The sequence below is a fragment of the Bactrocera tryoni genome, chromosome 5 (genome assembly GCF_016617805.1).
Source record: "Bactrocera tryoni isolate S06 chromosome 5, CSIRO_BtryS06_freeze2, whole genome shotgun sequence".
Taxonomy (NCBI): Eukaryota; Metazoa; Arthropoda; class Insecta; order Diptera; family Tephritidae; genus Bactrocera; species Bactrocera tryoni.
This window is the reverse complement of record NC_052503.1, coordinates 5,879,032-5,899,406: the sequence shown is the minus strand read 5'-3', so window position 1 is coordinate 5,899,406 and position 20,375 is coordinate 5,879,032. Positions and strand designations below refer to the sequence as shown.

At 37.5% G+C, this 20,375-nt stretch overlaps 1 protein-coding gene across 1 annotated transcript in view; it reads left to right on the top strand.

Moving 5' to 3' along the window:
• Window positions 1-1,395: 1,395 nt before the first annotated feature.
• The window catches only part of LOC120777722 (dual specificity protein kinase splA), a 99,333-nt gene continuing 80,353 nt past the window's right edge, over window positions 1,396-20,375 (top strand). The window contains exons 1-2 of the mRNA XM_040109212.1: window positions 1,396-2,269; window positions 17,324-18,360. Coding sequence (XP_039965146.1) covers window positions 17,547-18,360 — 814 coding nt within the window. The 5' untranslated portion in view covers window positions 1,396-2,269; window positions 17,324-17,546. The remainder of the gene's footprint in view (window positions 2,270-17,323; window positions 18,361-20,375) is intronic.

The window sequence follows — 20,375 nt, the reverse complement described above, 5'->3', positions numbered from 1 at the left end:
CTTTCCAATCCCACCAAACACTCAGTATAACCTTTCGAGGCGTCAATCCTAGCTTTGCGACCTTTTGTTGAGCTACACCACGCTTGGACCATGATCTTTGTCGCCCATTATTGTCGTATTTTATCCACTTTTCTTCTTCTGTTAGCATTCGCTTCAGAAATGGTTCGATTTCATTTCGTTTCAGGAAAGAATTGCAGATGTCAATTCCTCAATTAAATTTTTCACAGACAGTTCATGCGATACCCAAACATCGAGATTCCTTTTGTACCCAGCCTTTTTTGAGAAGCTTTACAAGTCCAAAAATGCGTTTTATTTAATAAAAAAACAAAGAAATTGCACTTTTATAAAATTTCATATATGTAGTTTAATTATCGGCCAATTATTTCGAAAACATTTCTGATTTCCTTGATCCCGCACAGCTTCTTTCGGCGTTTTCCGAATCACCTACGAAAACAAGTGTCTGCCGAACGATTAGATTTTTCTGCTTTAAATTTTCTTTAATCCAAAATAATTTATTCTTACTATAGATGAAAACAGGTTATGGTCGAAGCACCTGTCAAAATATTCATTTTTGACAAAAAAGTGATTTTTTTTGGAAAAATTTCCAGTTCAGAGTGGCTTAGAAAACTAAATTATTAACAAAAGTCTTATTCTTTCCATCTACCTTATCAATATACCATAGATTGTGTGAAAATTTGAAATTGGTCGGTCTTACCGTTTTGGAAACATTTCCTCAACGACTCCAAAAACAGCATTTCAATTCAAGTAAATTATTGCATGATATATTTTCACTTTTATATGTTGTTTCCCCCATTTTATACCAAATATGAAATGTCTAGTAGTTGAAGTCTTCCCCCGCTTCGTACAACAGGAGTAAATATTTAACGAAACCTACAAAGGGTTGTTATGGTAAAAACAAAGCAGAGATGTGTTGAATATGAATCCACCACACCTTCCCCTTTGTTTTTGTTTCAAATTCAGTGCCCTTCAAAGGTGTGGTGTTTCAAGTGAAGCTAAAACTTTTCACCACCATATATGAAAGGGGCACTACTATTTTCACGGAGAACCGCAGCAACTAGCTATGGGGTACTGGTGTTGGATATATTCTGATAGTATGGTGAATTAATGCAACCCGCAAAGTAACGCCCACACACACCACAGCTGAGACCGAGGCAAACCCAAAGAGCATATCTGCAAAAGAACATGTGATTGAAAGCTTTGTGCAGAGCACGTCGTGCCAGCAACTAACCTACAATCGACAATCAACACGCTGGCGAACGAACGAACCACCAACCAAACCGATAAGACGAAAGGACGACGAACGCACGAGGCGAGCCAACAATACGGGACGATGTGTGGACCAGTGCCAAAGCACAACGAACGCGAAAGGATTTTTGAAAAGGCAAAATCAGCGCCAAGATATTTTTGAAATAGTCATAAAGGACAACTAACGGCGTGTTGACGCGTATACCGCAACCGTACGGTGAATGTACATAACCGTGTAATTGTGTGAAACAGCAGCGCGACGCTCGTGTGAACATAACGGATTAACAATTCATGCGAATTTGCTGTTGAATGCCGAACGTTGGATTATAATCATAATCAGGCGGCGCAGAATGGAGCAATGAGTGCAATGAGTGATTTATCCGATGGCATCAATGCCGCCTTTGAGGGCAAAGCAGTGCCTGAGGCGGAAAGTCCAAAGTGTCAAACAGAACAAAAGTTGTAATAATTGCAATTTGTTTGAGCGAAGCGCTGAGAAGTTGAGAAGGGATAAGAGTGAATTGAGTGGCATCATACATTTGAAATGCGATTGTGAATGTGGATTTATTTCAAAAGCTGGTAATTGACAGCAGTGAGCCGAATATTAAACAAAATTAATTCATAAATAATAATAATAATGAAAATGGCGGTGGAAATACAAAAATGTGTATTGGAGAAATATGAGTGTTTAGCTGAATTCGCGCGAGTATGAAATAAAATTTCTGAAATGCACAAAAAATCTTGCTGTCATTTTTCTTTTTTAAATATTTGATATGCTTGGAGAACATACTTTTGAAGTACTGTGCAAATATGAAATCATGAAAAGAATACAAGAATATTTTACAATGAATAAAATAAAATACGCAATAATAATAAAAAATATGAAAATGTTTTGTGAATGCCAGCTATTTGCCTTTAATTAATGCAAATTAAATATCGGTGCGACCAGTGAATTGAGCGCTCAATGCAAAATAAAAAACAAACATTAAAGAGTTTTCGGTTAAAGGTAAAGGAACCACTACTACATATGACCTTAAAATTGCAATAATAAAAAAATATATTTTTAAATCAACATTATTTCAAATTTACTGCAATATTTTTGTTTACTCTACAAGTAATTGAAATGCAGCAAAATGAATAAGTAATGCATACTTTTAGGATTCCATTTTATTTACAGCAACGTAAATAGTTTTATTTGATCCTTAGTATATTAATACAAAACTAATACTGTGATAAAATTTAGAAAAGATATTTTACCATAAATTTTGATATTTTATTGATGGTAAGTTGCCATTTTAGGAAGGTCTCGTTTGTAAAAAACTACTACTGGTCGCATCCACTCATTTCATGGTAACACAGGTGCTGAGCCTTCCTCATATATGTTTATATTCTGTGAGCATTCCTCAAATACACTTGTTTTCGGTGAGCTAGAAATATACGTACTGAACGCTTCCAAGTTCTTTGCCAGTAGCACAACTGTACCAATAGTATTCTTTAGGCCTGTGTGAGTCTTGTATTTGTGTTGAAAACAAAAAACACAATTTGAGGGTTAGAAATCATGTTTGCAAATTATTTTGTGAATATATTTTACAAAAAAAAAAGAAAAAATAATAATGTGGACATGCCTTTTTATAACAGTTTGTAATGGTTTATTTATTTCCTTTAGCCTTCGTGATTGTAGCGTGAATGAGAAGTTTGTTTTCCTTTCAAAATTTTTGATATTAGCACAACTTATTCGTCGTTAAGCTCTTTAAGAATTATAATTTTATTCAAATGTCAAAAATTCCGTTTCCTGATTTCATAAACAGAAATAATATTTTTTTGTGATGATTTTAGGTCAACTTTCGCTCTGTTTCCAAAATAACTTGAAATTACAAAAATCATGGTACAATAAAGACCTTAAAAAGCAGGGTATAGTCCATGTTGAAAGTTTTATATTTTGTGTGGACACATAAATAATAGCGTGTGCTGTTTTGGACACGTCATTTTCAATAAAGTAACAACAAAATACGTTTTCGGAGTTAGTCTTTCTGACTGCTTGATTTATGCTCAATTTGTTTTGACATTTCATAATGAACAAACTTACTCCGAAGTAACATTTGGGGATCGAGAAAAAAATATTGTGAAATTTAACACCGCTGAACTATTTTTGGGGTTATGTGAAGGCGCTCGTCTACGCAGATAAGCCCAAGACTTTTGACGCCATAAAAGAGATAATTCGGCTTGCTGACATGCGGTTCCTATTGCTGCAGAAAGTGGGCGAAAACTGTGCCCTTCAGCTGGCATTTATTCAAGCTAACCGAGCCAGTCACTTTTCCGAAATATTTTATCTTTATATTAAAGCGAAATTCTTGACCATAACTTCAAATTGCATATGTTGGATTTCTTTTTGTAAACTGCATGTTTTAAAAAAACATATGTACATACATATATACAGTTTAAGAAACATGTATGTTCTTAATAAATAGAAAGTATTTGTTTCCAATCAAATTACAGCTACAATGACATACGTTATTAAGTGTTGTCGTTTTGTCGTTTTCATTCAAGTCGGCCATCCATTAAACAGGCAGTAAATGCTCTCAACATCATTTATGTATTTATCGACTCAGCGGCGTATGGACGATAAATTGTATGAATTTAAGTAAAATGTATGCCAAAAGAAATTTCATTATTTAGCCAGCAGATTTGGCTTACTGTATTTTAAAGGAGCTTAAATGTCTCTTTGTTACCATAAGAAGAAAATCGCCCAAGAACCAAATTTATTTTTGGCTTCAGACTATAACTCATGATTCAAAACGAATACCGCACATTGTCCAAATTTGGCCTGACTTGTGATGATAATTGTAGGAATATGTAACCGCCTTTAGGCTAAAAACTCCTTATTTCATTCTATAAGTATATTTTATGAAATTTTGTCGTAATACAACTAAATCGGATTCTCGTACATCGTATAAATAATTTTGCACCGTGAACTAAATAAATCTCTTTTTTTAATTTATTATTTCAACCGCTTTCTAACTCAAACCAGTCACTTAACATATTCCACCGTTGTCACCTGTCGACCTGTATACTAGAAGTTGGTGTACAGGTTAGGATAGGTTGGAAGGGCTGACACAACTCACTGAATAAATATTTATCATTTGTATTACCCAAAAACTCTTTAAAGCGCCTCAACTCATAGTTTGACGAAGCTGTTGTGAGTTAACCACAACTTTGTTAAGTAAATTAAGACTGTGACGAACACAGATGATAGAACAACATCGGATCGACCATGAATTGCCAGAATCAACTAGACAGCGAAATTCGTTGTTACGAGAATGTTCGAGTGGCGATGTTTTTATTATACAATATAAGGACTGCCCGATTGTGTAACAGAGATAGTTCATAGTTAGAGGCTGCCGTGTTAAGAACAACTGAGACATACATTGTGACAAAAAAACATCCGGAAATTGTAAATAAAGCGCGAAATGCTTAGTTTTTCTTGAATATTTATTGTATCGCCTTCAAAGTAATCCCCACCAGATGTAATACATTTGTGTCAAACGATTTTTCCAGTCCTCAAAACAATTTTCATAAATACTTTTTGGGATGGCCTTCAGCGCCTTTAGGGAAGCAGTTAGAAATAGAGATAAGAATGTAGCCATTAAATTGGTGTTTTATTATTTAACAATCCAGTGATTGAACTCAAGAGTGAGCTACAGGGTAGACGAAATATCGAGAAATCCGTTACAATACCAATCCCAGCCATATCGCTAGGTTCTTCATAACTGTGTCTACCGATAGTTTTTAACCTCAGTCTGTAAATAGCCGGGTAAAACAAAAGAATGTGACAAGATCATTCCATCTCACCTTCATCCATACAAATTTGACAAAGACCTTTCGACAAAACATTTAGCCGTACCGCGTGCAAACCTATAGGATAGTGTCAGAATCCCTATAATAGCTGCGAGATTGACTTTGCTAAGTGCAAGTATTTCAAAGGACCTCTTATAGTTCACTTTGGGCTTGAGCAGGATCTGGCAGTCACACAAGTTTTGTTTGTTGACCTGCGCCTGCCAAGTTCAGTGGAGGTCCGTTAGTCCAGCGCTGAAGCGCCAGAGCACATTGGACAATCGATTCGCTTTCAGTTGGATGATTTGTTTACAAATAATTGTGTATTTTTGGAATAAAAAATTTAACTGATAGTTAAACTTTAAAACTGGTACTGCAAAATGTGATTTAAATTAGAACTTTCTACGTTGTAGATCTTTGGCTTAAAGTTATTGGTGCAGTATCTAAGTAGCTTAAGTACATTTAAGTTAAGGGTGACAATTTGCAGAAAAAATATAATTTTGATTATAGTATAACCCTGTAGGACCTAGAGTCAGCCTTTTTTTATTGAATTCTGTTGGAAATTAAAAACGTGTTTGAAATATTTAAAGAAAAAATAAAACTGGAAATTCAACATTATACTCGAGAAAATGAGATTTTCCAAAATACAAAATTAAAAGGGCAAACTATTTCAAAATCACTTTTCCAATATAATTCCGCATATCAAATTCAACGCTTAAACTTCTCACGTAAAAAATGCATGGCATTGTGTTTTTGAAATAAAATGCCACTTTAACGAACCAAAGCCAAAGTACATTCGCCTGAATATTCATATTTTGGCTTTGTGCAATGTGACACGCGCGGCTTAATCCACACACACACGCACGCACACAGCGCACAAGTCCCACACGCACTGACCCAGTGCGCTCGCAGCCAACGCAGTGTGAAGCGTAATCCCACAACGTGTCGTAAAAAAACGCAAAAACAAAAACGGAAAATTTAAAATGCAAAAATATGTGCAAACCGGTAAACTACTGGAGTCGAAATTAAATACTTGCAAAACCGAAACCAACCAAAACTGACCAAAAACTGAAATCGAGAAAGTGTAAAAAGCGTTGCAGTGGTGTAAAGTTGCAGAGAACAAACGAATATTAAAAACTGTGTGGCCATGAAGTGCGTGAAAAATTTTAAATTTCATGCCACACTGGCAATCGAAGCTGGCAACCAAGCGACGAGAAGACGCACCCACCAATGAGGCGAGCAGCGCCCCACAGACGGGCCAACAGACACAAAGCTGACGCAGTGACGCACCGACTGACTGCCTCGTAGACCGACTGGTTGCCCTCAGAGCGACTGGCTGACTGCCTGACTGCTGAGCCGCCGTAATGTTGTTGAATGTTGAGTGCGAAAATGTGTGTTAAGTGCTGCTACTGCCGCAACAACAAGCCCTATAAAATACAAGATACAATTTTCGAGCACAACAATAACAAATACAAGAACAGACACAAAAAAAAAAAAAACAAAAACAAAAAACAATGGCAAAATGTATAAGAAACAACGAGCAAACATGAAAGGAGTGAATAAAAATGAACAAAGTGCCAAATGTAATGTAGCGCGCTTCTAGGCGCATTCCGAGCCATGTAGCCATCTAGCTATCTAGCAGGTTGACTTGAGTGCCAAAAAATGTGAAAGCTACGCGTCGTGAAGTGTACTGAATTGAGTTGTGACTGCAAGTGAAGAGGGCGGCAGATGCTGCTGAAGAAGTTGCTGAAATCAAGACAGCGTTGCAAGAACACTCCTACGAATGAGTAGGCCACTCGGCGCTTGCGGTGCTAAAGGGTTATGTGCGAGGTGCGGGCGGTTGCGTGTGTGCTATACATGGCACTGTGTGTGTGTGCGATATGAGACTATGTGAATGCGAGGCAACTTTTTGGCGAAGTAAGAGAAATAAAATGTAATAAAATTACGCACACAGACGCACCCGTGCACATGTATGTGCACACTGTAGTGGCACATTTTGAAATAAAAATGAAAATCGAATAATATATGGTAAAAGCGACATTTAAATTTATATACTCGATTTGAAGTGCCGCTAGTTGAGTCAAAAGTTTGACTAGCCAAGTTGGCGCGTCTAAAAGTAGACTGGCAGTGCAGTCTACGAGATCAATTTAAAATCGTTCCCATGACAGTCGTTTCTGTGCTAGCAGAATGACCCAAATTTATGCTTAACCACACATTTATTTGTTGGAACATGCCGATGCGATGAAATGAGCGTTGGGGCCATGGACGTACACACTCGGAAATGTGCTCCCAAAATGTAAACCACATAATTTTTTTATCTTTCCAAATAACTGTAGTTGTAAGTAGAAGCACAACAACGAGAGTAGTAAGTATATTGGAATCGATGATGTAAAATATATGTGAACTTGGCGTACGCCTCGGTGAGCGGAAAATGAAACCCAAAATCGAGTTAGGACCCGACAGAACTGAGGGAAAATGGTCAAAACGCCGAAGGCTGGCAAACTTTTTTCTCAAACTTTTTGTTTGAAATTCAACTAATGGCAGGACAAGCAAACTAAAAAGCTATATTTGGCAGACAAGCGCACAGCGCTGCGCTTGATATACAGCAAATAAAGCCATGGCGAAATTCCGTACAATTTGTGCCAAGCACATCGCACCCAGCAGCAGCAGCAACAGTAACAGCAACAATATCAATAACAACAACAATAGATCTATCAATACCGAAGCTATTTTGGAAAAAGCGGCTACAAGCTTTTCAGCAATGACATGAATGCTAACAATGCGCGGCCATGCTTCTTTGCTAGCGTGTGTGTGCGTGCACATTTTATGGGTGTGTTTGTGTGTGTGTGTCGGCATACACTCAAATATGTAGGCACAACACATGTTTGCGGCAAATTCGAATGATTGATTGTACAAATCGAGTGCGATGACTGAATGCCTGAATGGCGGCGTATGCGATTGAGCGCCAAAGAGAAATGAAGAAATGCCAAAATTAAATGATAATAAAAAGTCGGCCCCAAACATGTAATCCCTAGAAAAGAAAAAAGTCAGCAGCAAAGCAAAAAAGGGAAAACAGGATAATAATGAAGTCTAATCTTGTATCTAAAAGAAACAAGCAATATTTTCACCCAAGACAAGTTGAACACAAAAGTTGAAATTGGTGGCAGGATGTTTCAAAGTTATACCATGTTCAGACCGACACTTAATACCAAGATTTGGGCTGTTGAGTAGCTTATGCCACTAATCTTTTAAACTAAACAAGATTTCGCCATACCAAAATGACAGTTCTAAATCTCGTCTCCGAGATGATTTGAATCTAATCTACGTGAAAACTTTCTGTGTGACTCTGATTTAGCACCATCTACTTGTCAGCATTGGAAATCTATTACATTATCACAGTTGATTTAGACAATACAAAGAGAAAAAAATGTTAACAAACAAATGAATCAAACGCAATGAATCTGCATTCATCTGAAAATCGACTTCCCAAATAAAAAAATGGGTCCACTATTTCCATTATATGGAAGTCATTTAAAAGAAGATGGCTTTTATAACAAAATACCTACTATATAAAATTTTATATAAATACTCTTATGCGATGTGAATTCTTGAATAGCAAAAACATCTGTTTTATCATCTGTCCAACGGCAGTGAGAACGGGCTAGATTAGTGAAGAGATTAAATGTAATCTAATCACTTAAAACTTTTGGCATGAACATAGTATTAGGGTACTTTTACAACTTGCATTTAGAGTTGAAAGGATTGTAGTGTAGCTTTAATACGAAGATCATGAAGAGTAAGATCACTTTGGAGTCATAAAAGTTCACTGAAGTTTCTAGGATCCAACAGAAGCCCTCTGCTTGCTTAAAACATATTCCGGAAGTGGAGTTTTTGGGCAAAGAAAAGGGTTAATACTGTTGACCCATCTAAATTCTTACATTATGTAAGTCTAGGCAATTGAGCGTTCAAAAAACTGTGACTATAACTACAGTATAGTAATTTTCCTTATTTGAACCATTCGACCTTTTCGATGAACTTCTGATCGGTAAAAAGGTTTCCAAGCGGGAGCTTGTAAGAAAAATATTTTTTTTTTTATATTTCCAATTAAATTCGGTTCTCAAAAAGCTCACTTCCTTCGGTTTCTCGGTTATTTCTGCTTTTAAATATATACCCTGCGGTTTTTATTTAACAAGTACTCCGCTTTTGAAGATGAATTATATTAAATACCGTTATTAAGATCCTTTCTGAGCATTGGTGATAATGGAAATTTGGTTGTCAAAAGATTGTCTGATAAATATTAATATTAAGCAACTCTTCTTATATACAAAACACCTTTATCTCACTCGAAATGTCAACTTACAGTTCGGATAGAAATTATTCGTGAGTTGGCAATGAAACTTCAATGTTCCTAGACTCATTAGTCTTTAGTTGATGCCTCAAAATGAATAGAGAATATGAGTCACTGATATAACATGAATTCACTTGCAATAATTTAAAAAGCATAAAAATAACTTTATTTGCCCACAGCATAAGGCACTCATATGTAGCTCTCGAATAATATAAATATAACAAAAGTATTGGCTTTTTTTGAAAAAGTTGTTTTTAATCACTTTTATGAATACTGAGATATGGCCTTATTTCGTTCCTAGATACATATATGCAAATGTGTCCGCGAGTATCTTTAACCAAATCTGGTGCTAAAATACATCAGACTTTGCAAGATTGTCGTGTTGATTGAATTCAGTAATCGAAATCTGTCCACATCCACTGCAATCGGGCGTTGGGTATAAAAATCGCTAAGCCTCCGAGTCCATTTTCACAGCGGCACGAAAATGTCAGTAGTCACTGAAGTGTGCACAAATTTAGTTGTTTGCTTTAAAGTGTGTTAGCAGCTGCCCAAATACGAGCACACACACACAAACACCATCAACTGTGCGTATACCTCACACACACCGCTTGGCGGTTGAGGCGCAAATTAACTTAGCTGCCGAGACGTGTTAAAAACAAGGGCAAAAACAATGTTACAAAGAGCACACCGGGCAGCTGTTGGAGGAACAGACGGGAGAAAAGGCAGCGGCAGCATAGAAATTACATTTCGCACTGCACAACGCGTTGGGGTTTCTACACACACACGCATAAGAATGAACATATTGGCCGTGCTTTTATTTGTAGTTGGTGTTGTTGTGTTGCCGCGGCACTACAAACTGTTGGTTCTGCTGCCAGCTTGCAGTGAGGCGTGATGGCCTGCGTGTGCGCGCGCCTAAAAATATGCAAAGAATTTTAATGAGCTGCCAATGAACAAGCGAGTAAACAAACAAATTTTCGAATATTTCATCTAAAACGGTTTGTTGTTTTTGGCTGCAAAACAAAATTAAAGTGACAAAGCAAAAATCAAGATTATATCAAAATAAAAACCCTTAAAAAATGTTAGAATTTTTTGCGTGCATTGTTGATGTAGCGGATGGAGTTAGACGAAAGTTATTTGGTTGTAAAATAAAATTCTCACATAACAAAGAGAAAAATTATTCTGCACTTAAGGCGTAAAGTACTTGTGTACAACGAGAAGATAAAAACACGCACACATACAAATATATTCTGATTCTGTTTTCTGTGAGCTTAAGTTTCTGTTTGAGTAATTTCCCCAATCAAATAATTCTGCTTTACAGCATATTCATTTAAAATTGATATATTTATGAGTCTCAGTCGATTTTTATTAGAAAATAAGTAGCAACAATGTTTTATATTTTTTAAAAATATATAATAGCAAGAGCGACGGGCGATGTGTGCATATTCTAGAGCTAAAATCAAATTAACAATCTTTAAAATTTTACTATCAAATCCACCTTCACTAAAGATTTACAAAAATATAGTAAGCGATTGAGAACAGCAATATCTAAATTTTTCAAGGCACCTATTAAAACATGTATAGCTAATCATGACCTGACAGAGTATATTGAAAATCTTAATTTGTTCAAGTTTTCAAACTCACTAATGCCATGGATGCGTTTGTATGGAAAACGGTTAGCATTATTTTTAACTATTTAAAGATCAAATGATGTGCTCTTGAACTCAGACCTTTGCATAAACGTAATAAGAACTTCGTTTTATTTATAATACATTCTCAAATAACTTTCGATTTTACATTATTTAAAATAAGTATTTTGTGTAGAATAACCCATGTAAAATAACTAATTTCTTGCAGTTTTTTGTTTAACAAAAGTGTATGTCTCATAAGCCGTGTTATTTGGGCGTGTCTGTCTGCCTGTATAAACACGAACTAGTCCTTCAGTTTTAAAGATATTGATCTGAAATTTTCCCACGTTTTTTTCGCACTAAGAAGCTGCTCATTTGTTGGAACTGCCGATATCGAACCACCATAGTATATAGCTCCACGAAATTTGACAGGAGTCATAGCAATCAACGAAGAAATTGTTCAAATTGGATCCATATTTTTATACCCTGAACAGGGTATATTAAGTTTGTCACGAAACCCAAAAGGAAGCGTCGGAGACCCTATAAAGTATATATACAAATTATCAGTTTGTTGAGCTGAGTGGATTTAGCCATGTCCGTCTGTCTGTCTGTCCGTCCGTCTGTCTGTCTGTTTGTGAAGTCCTTTAGTTTTTAAGATATTGTTTTGAAATTTTGCAAACGTCATTTTCTCTTCAAGAAGCTGTTCATTTGTCGGAACTGCCGATATCGAACCACCATAGCATATAGCTGCCATACAAACTGAATGACCAGAATCAAGTTCTTGTATGGAAAACTTTTGCATTTGACAAGATATATTCACGAAATTTGGTATAGATTATTTTCTAAAGCCACAATGTAATCTCCCAAGAAATTGTTCAGATCGGCTTACTATAGCATATAGCTGCCATACAAACCGAACGATCGGAATCAAGGGCTGGTATGGAAAACTCTCGCATTTGACGTGGTATCTATAATCTTCGTGGTAATATAATCTCCGAAAAAATTGTTCTGATCGGATTACTATAGCGAAGTTAACGTTTTTTCTTGTTTTATATCAGGTTTAATTCGCTAAACCTAACCTACTCCCAACTCGAGACTCTCCCACGGAACCACCAGATAAGGTATTACTTCGTGGTTTTCAAATTTGTATAAGTAGCACCGAAGCACTCATGCCCGCTTAATATTTGGGTAAGGTGGAAATCCAGGTCCCCATGTTGTCTCGTCATCCACGTATGGATGTCAGGTATAAGTTTGTGGGTCTACCGTCCTTTGGTTGAGGTTTGCCACCGTTGCTGCCATATAATTAGGCTCTTCTTTCTCTCCTCTATTTTTTTGATTTCTGTAATTGGCGCTGACAGCTCATATAATCTCGAGAATTCGTCTCCCTGGATGTCTGTGGGCGGCATACTAGGTGGTACTTTAGCTGCTTCGCTGGATTTAGTTCGGAAAGCACTTGTCACTCTTATTGCTGGGAGTCTTTGCACCGCATTTATTGGTCTGGCATACGGTTTTATGTTTAGTGCCTGTATCCATACTGGAGCAGCATATATTATGTGTAACTGAGCTCATCTTTTGCGATTAGAAGTCGACGGATGGAGTGCACACAACGTCTACGAGTATTTGCCATCATTCTTGATAAGGCTTTGTGAATCTTATTTCTTTATTTGCTATGTTTGTCAAGTGCTGCTTGAATTTCAGTTTGGAGTCCAATATTACCCCCAAATACTTCAACTGTGGCTGTGAAGTAAACGCACACTCTCCTATGGTAAGAGCTATTTCCTCCTCAATTTTCCTGGTGCTTATGAGCAAAACCTCTGGCTTCGGCCAGTTCCAAACTCATGGAAGAAAACCATTGGCGCAGACCATTTAAGCATTAATAACATTTATTTTGGAGATCATCAAGTTGTTTAGCTACTGTTATCACTGTAAGGTCATCCGCGTATGCGATTTGCTTGATGTGGTTTTTTTTTTTTTTTTGTTGAATTCTTAGGACCCCATCATACGCGAGACTGAACCTTGTTATTGCTGCCTTCGTTGGTGTCGAATAATAGCCTTCTATTAAAAAAAATCACTCATAACGATAGTTATGAGGTACTGATGGGTACGTATTTCATATAGTGCTTCGAATATGTTTGCATTTATGCATTCTTCACCACCAGTGAAACAAAATATAAATATAAATATATATTTCATCAAAAGTAAAAGTAAAAAAGTCGATAATTTTTGGTGCGCTTTTATGATTAAAAGTTTTAAATTAAAACATGTAAAAAGAAAGAGTCGTGAACTTACAAAAAATGTTGCCTACATTTGGGCTCACCTCGTGCCAATTTTAATTAAGGCTTCGTTATTTCGAAACAGATGGTGTTAAATTAAAACTGGCGTTTTTTGTAACTTGTAAATGAAAAATATCAAATATTGAAAATAATATTGCCTACATTTAGGGTCAGTTGAACAAATTTATTTGCGTATATTTCTATAGAACATACGAAAATGTGTTGATGTGATGGAATTTTATTACAAAAAATAATTTGCAGAATATTTTGAAAATAAATATTTTAATTCAATGAAAACATAACGCTTTTACATTTATACTCGTATTTATTTATTTAGATAATTATTAATGCCTTAAATTCATTTCGATTGGAGTGCCTTAAAAGTTCACGACCTCAAATATGTTTCGGCTTATTTATTTTGAGTTACCTTGGCGATATAAAGCAAATACAGTAAAATAAATACAAAAACACAATATTTGTGTGTGCATAGTACATATGTGTGTGTGCCCACTTATTTAGGCTAAGACGAATGTGAGGCATTTGATTTCTGTAAGGACGAAAATAGTAGAAGTTAGCTAAATAACTGCAATGCTGCCCCAAAAATAGAAATAGCGGAGCAACATTGAGCAGACGCAGAGCAGAAACCGTTTTGACAGTTTGAAATTGAATACGAGCATAAGCAGTGGTAAGCGCGGTAAGCAGCAACAGCAAAGCACATAGTAACACAGCCAAGTAGTTAGTCGCAAGACATGCACACACAGACATACATACATGCACCTGCCAGCGTGGAAAATCGTTACGCGCTATTTGTCTGAATAAATCGCATCAAATTCCACTTCCAAGGGCCACCGAGCGAACAATGCGGTTCTGTGTTACCGGGAGTGCGCCCTACCACAACGTTTCCTTTCACTTTCCACGGTGTGTCTTGCGGCATGGCTTGTGCGTATTCATGAGATACACGTATTTACGAGCTCAAACAACAAATCGTGTGTCACAAAGAGTTGTAACAAATATGACATTGTAATCTATTAAATGTGTGTCGGCACACACACACACACACTCATGTAGAGTAGGTTGAAACGAACATATGTGCTGGGTGGGCGCGCTTGTTGGTGGGGTGAGGTCGGGACTGGCGCGTGCAACAGCCAAATTGATGTCGTGTTACGCCGTTAGACGAGCTTTACTAGCTGCACGAGAGGTGGAGTGGGTACATGACGGCAGCAGAAACAATCTCACAGACGGAGTTAGGGGGCAGAGTGAGAAAGTGTCGGTGAGTGCAATACCGGCAACGGAAGCGGAAGCATAAAACGTGGACTATAAATTTAAGTGCTCCACGTCCTGCGATCCGTGTGAGTCGGGAGCAGGGCATAGAGGAAAGGAAAAGCTGAAGAAAAATGTATGCAGCAGAAGCAGCGGTGGTGGCGGTTGCGGCGGCGGTGACTGCTTCGTCGAGGGTGACATAAAACGCTTACAGTTGCATCAGTCTGCGTCCCAGCCGAGCAGAGCGTGCTGCACAGCCCTGAAATCACCTGCAGCCAGCAGTAGATAACTGCGTATATACCCAATACTGGCGCACTAATACATACATGCACTATTGTACCACATACATACGTATACGTATCTATAGACATGTCCCTTTGCCTTTGCTGGCTCATGCACGCCAGCCCAACGCAGTGAATTATGGTCTGAAAGTGAAAGTTATTACCATCCAACAACCGAGCAGGTGACCCACGAACGATGCACACAAAAATGAATGCAAAAACGCTCCCGTAAAGAGTGAGAGCAGCAGCATTATTAAAAAGCGCGTATACGCCATGGTGCACACCTTCGACTACCAAGTGTATATTTGTGTATATGAGTGCTAGCATTTCTGTTTTTTTGTGGTTGGAGCGCACATGTTGCAAGCATGAGTCTGCTTGTTTTCTTGTTAATGGGTCAATGCGACCGCAGCGTTTTTGTGGCAGCTGCAACGCGGTAACACACAAATATAAACAAAAACACCACGAATAACGGAAAAACTTAAATGGTATTAGTATTAGTATGTGTATGTAATGCGGATAAAGCGAAGATGCAGTAAAAGTTGTCCGAAAATACTAATACTCATTTCAATGAAAGTTAAACTAAAATCTGAGAGAAATCCTTAAATCAGATCTTTTATGAATTGTTTTGATATGAGAATTCGAGCCTTAAATAATGATACAAATTCCATCCCTTGCTTTAATTTCTATGGTCGGAGAACAGCTAATTAAGAAATAGTAAAACATAGCGTTCCCGAGAAAAGTGGGATATAATCCCACACTATAGAGAATCTTAGTTATTGTCTCTTTATATAAGGATTAGCACGCTATTATTTGCGTACGGCAAGATACGCTTTTCTCTGGTTATAGGGGTTTTGCATGAGCATCGTTTGATTAGATGCAATGCGGCGACTTAAAATTTGTTACATGCCCATTGTTGCATTAGTCTGCAAGAAGCAGAGGTAAGATCGTCTCAGCATATTCTTCTCAAATGCTTCACTTTGCGAAGCTAAGGTTTAAGCACATTGCTTTTCAATCCTTTATTCAGTCAGAAAAAGTATGTGGTGTCGATGTAATTCTTAGCTTCTTGTTATGCCCTCAGCTCTTTTTGCTTATAGAATTTTTACTTGATTTCTACAAAAAAAGGTTTTTGTTCTCATAATACAGAAATGTGCGGAAATCACTTATTTTTTAAGGAGATATTTTCCACTAAGATTCAGTCTAGCTTTTCGAAGCTTTATTCGTCTGTCCCTCCGTCTGTGCCAGGTCAATTGAAAAGTCCCCGACCTGATGCATAGATTTATATGGTATTTAGTTAGCTTTAATCTTCAAAAGGTGCGAGCATAAATGTTAAAGCCGTCGGCTCATTAGTTTGTGAGTTATATCAGTTTGAGTAAAATAGCTTTTGTTGTTGTAAAAAATCGATCAAAAAGAATTTCGTAAAGCATTGCTTTTTATGAAAAAAAGTATTGAAATCTGAACCATTGAAATCAACCATTGAAAAGTGTTTTATTAAGTTTGAATGAGGCGAAAGGAGCTCCGAGGACGATGCAGGCAGTGGACGCCCTAAAGTGGTTGTTACCACCTAAAACATCAAAAAGGACCACAAAATAATTTCGGTTGACTGTAAAGTGAAGTTGTTCTAGATAGCAGACACTCTAAAGATATCAACTGAAAGTGTACATCAAATCATTGACCAATATTTGGGTATGAGAAAGTTCTGTGCAGAGTGGTTGTCGAGTGAGCTCACTTTTGACTAGAAACAACGGCAAGTTGGTTATTCGGAGCAGTGTTTAGAGATGTTCAAGCGTAATAAACTTGAGACTTAGCGTAGATATGTGGCAAGGGATGAAATATGGCGCCATTATTTCATTCTGAAGGCCAATCGAATGAAGAGGTGATAGCCGAAACAGACGCCTGCTTTGAAGCAAACGCCAAATCGCCCTACAAAAATAGTATCGAAAAGTTGAAGGGTCCTTTGAAGGGACCTATGCTGCATAAAAAAAACGATTTTTTGCAAAATAAAATGCTTTACTCTGATAGGCGGGAGACTTTTTAGTTTACCTAAAAGATAAGCGAAGTAGTCCCGCAGTTTTTGAGATGTCGTTCTAAACTTTTTTAAACGTTCTTTTTTTTTATGAAGCTGCAAATATCGGAACTCTTAAACATATTTTTTTTTGACGAGGTAGCTGGAAGCTCCGAAAATATTGTTTAGCTCAAGCAACCATAGCTTGCAGGTGCCTTAGAAAGGGCCTTAAATGAGATGGAAATTTTAGAAGAGATCTTGTTACATATATCATTTTATGGCACCTGTTAACAACCAAAGCTTCGGTGGAGCCGATATTAACGTTTTTCTTGCTTTTTCATATTGCTAATGATTGATTCAAGTTATATTATTTACGCTATAAGTTATATAATACGTCCTGTCTCTGTGAGTTATTTATTTACATATTTCTTATTTCTCAGGCTCCCGAAACACTATCAAAGGTGTGAGGTGAAAAATAGTTAAGCACCACGTGTTTGCACAGCTGCATGAAGTCGCAATGAACAGTGAAACAAATACAACAACACAGCGTAATTAGTGCAAGTGTAAAGACCGGAGGTGGACGAAAATGCTTGCAACTAGAAAATCCTTAATAAATTTCCGTGTCACCACCACCTCTTAAATGCACGCTAATAAGCCCAAAAAATGCGTTTTCCATTGCGACGCAACGCGAATGTCCTAGACACGCTCCTCACCGAGACTCTGCAAATATTGGTGGTGTTCAGCATAATGGGTTGGCCATTTAGTGGCATGCAACAGTGCGAAACCAAGGGCATGAGTGCGGAACGGGTACAAAACCAACAATTGAGTAAACAGCAGAAGCTGCAACAACAACAACAGCATCTAGAATTACATTACCTGCACCATCAGCAACACCACTACCCACAACAACAACAGCAGCAAATGCATAAGCTAGCGCCGCACACGCTCCAACAACACAACATACAAACCATCGGTGGTGAACCTTCGCCGGGATTAGCATACCGACACGACAAAGTGGAATTAATGACCACAACTGTATCTTCAGCTAGAACCTCCCCTCAAACAGCATCCTCGTCGATGGCCTCGCCATCATGGTCATCATACTCGTCGGCGTCATCATCATCATCGCCATCATCATTAGACACGCATGACATGCACTTCGCTACACCAATAATTACAAAAAATTATCAACACAATAGGGCGCCCACAGGCGCTGCCGACGGCGACGCGGCGTATACGCAACCCATCACAACGATCACATTAACGGCTAACGAAGCCACTGCCCGTGCCACTGCCACCGTTCCGTTGATGAGTGTTAGCGCTGCAACTGGTGTGGGCGTTGAGCCTACGGACATGCGAATTTACCCAGCGCGGGCCTCCACGTGGGCCCTGCACGCGCTGCATCGGGTTTCAAAGGACACGCAACATAACGGCGTTTACGCACAGCTTCCGCCTGTCAATAGTGACAGCGCCAACGGTGAGTAACTGCTCGTTAAACACAATTTTCTTTTCTTTTTCTCATGTCGAGTTTTTCGTTGTTGTTATTGGCCGCTTTGGCAATGCGTTCAGCCGACGGCCACTAATCACTCACATATTTCACGGTGAACTTAAGGAGAGAGTGCGGATGGACCGATGCGAGACATTTGCTTTCGTTTGAGTAGAGGCACTAACTGGCACGTGCGTCCTTAGATCTTGCGTGCTTTGTTAGCGCTATCTACTTATATCCGTTTGCCCTATAATTCCTTAGTAGAATGTCATTTTGAAAAATTATCTGATTTAGCTTTGAGAATAACCTCCGCAATTGCACGAAATGCTGATAAAAAACGAAATTGAGTTTTTAAACGCCCACAAATGGTGGCATTTTTTAAATTTCATAAGCATATTTCCGAGAAGCCGGGTCTTTAATTAAACTGTTGCATATTCAAAGCGACAATCTTGAGCTTCACTTGCCAATTAGCAATAATTGCAAAGCAGGCGTCACCGGGAAGGAAACTCTGGGCTGTTTATTGTATATTTGCCTAAAAATAATTTTAGAAGAAAAGCTGAGAGAATTAGGAAACGTTAATGATGCTGGCGCTGGCGATAAAGCGCTTAGAAAATATGAAATACGCGGATGGTTATGTGCATCTTAAATTCATATAATCAAGTAGTCCAACTATGGTATTGAATGTATATAATTTAGGTTTAGTTTTGGTTTCAAAAATAAGTTTTTCTTGCTTCCAAAAATAGGTAGGAATATTCGAGTTCAAAAAATATTAAACTTCTTGAAGAAATATGCTCAATAGAATTGTGTTGATGGATTTATTAATGGATTTTCCAGGGCATCTCTTGTATCTATTATCATAAATAAACCTTTCATCGAAAGATGATTCTGTTGAGTTATGGTCAGTTACTGAGCTCTTTGCCTTGGCTTGGAACAGTTCATACCAGATGTGAAAGTCTAAAAATTTTTTGAATTAAACAATTTTTACGGGATCGTCTCAGTGTGAAATTTTCGAAAAATCGATTTTTTTTGTTACATTATTGGATAATATACACTGTAATGAACATTCTTTCAAATTTTGAAATCGAAATTCGAATGACGAGACAACTGCCTCGTTTTCGTTTTTCTCAGAATGTTGTTTTTCAAAACGGTTTCCACTCTTAAGGGAAGAGTTTTGAACATATCTAGTTCCAATTCGGAGAGAACATTTTTAACGTCATTCTCTATCACGCTATGGAAGCATTTTTTTTGAAATCTTCTTATTTTTTCTACGAAAAACTGTCGAAGAAGGGTCAAATTTAATATTTTTTGTTCAAACCGCAGCCATTTTGTCAAATTTCAAAGAAATAGCGACTTTCCTATATATGAAGAATGTTTTTGAAATTTTTGTTTTAGATAAAAATTGCGGTTGCAATGGTGGACGTTTCATTTCAACAATTTATTTAACTATTATACACCCAATAAATAAGCATAAAAATGAATGTTTTTATTTATAATCAACATTAAAATTTATTGTATTATTTATTTTCAACATTAAAAAAAAATACGAAAATCAATGATTTTTCGGAGGGTCAGACTGGGACGATCCCTTAAGGGTTTATTTAAGAGTATATTTGGGCACAGGGCATACACCAACAGGGACGTAGCTCTTGGTAGTCATAATGTATTTATCTATGTGTCAACTTTTGTTAGTGTGTTCAGGAAGGTTTGCCATTTCATCATGCCATGTTTCATGGCAGAATGCTTGAAAATTGTTCAAGATTACTACACAAATTCACGTTCTCCGGTTTATACTGTAAGAGCTCTTCGCACAGACACGCTTGACATAACACTCCTTCAGAGCCCGCTATTCAACACATATTTGCAAAATTCGAACCTCATTATAATCTCCACTATAGTGTGCCATCTTTCCGTCAAAGAGAAGCCAATAATGAAAGAAATATTGCTGACGTTCAGACTTGTGTTGAGGTCAACCCAAATAAGTCGGTTTAATGTTGTTCTGCACAGTT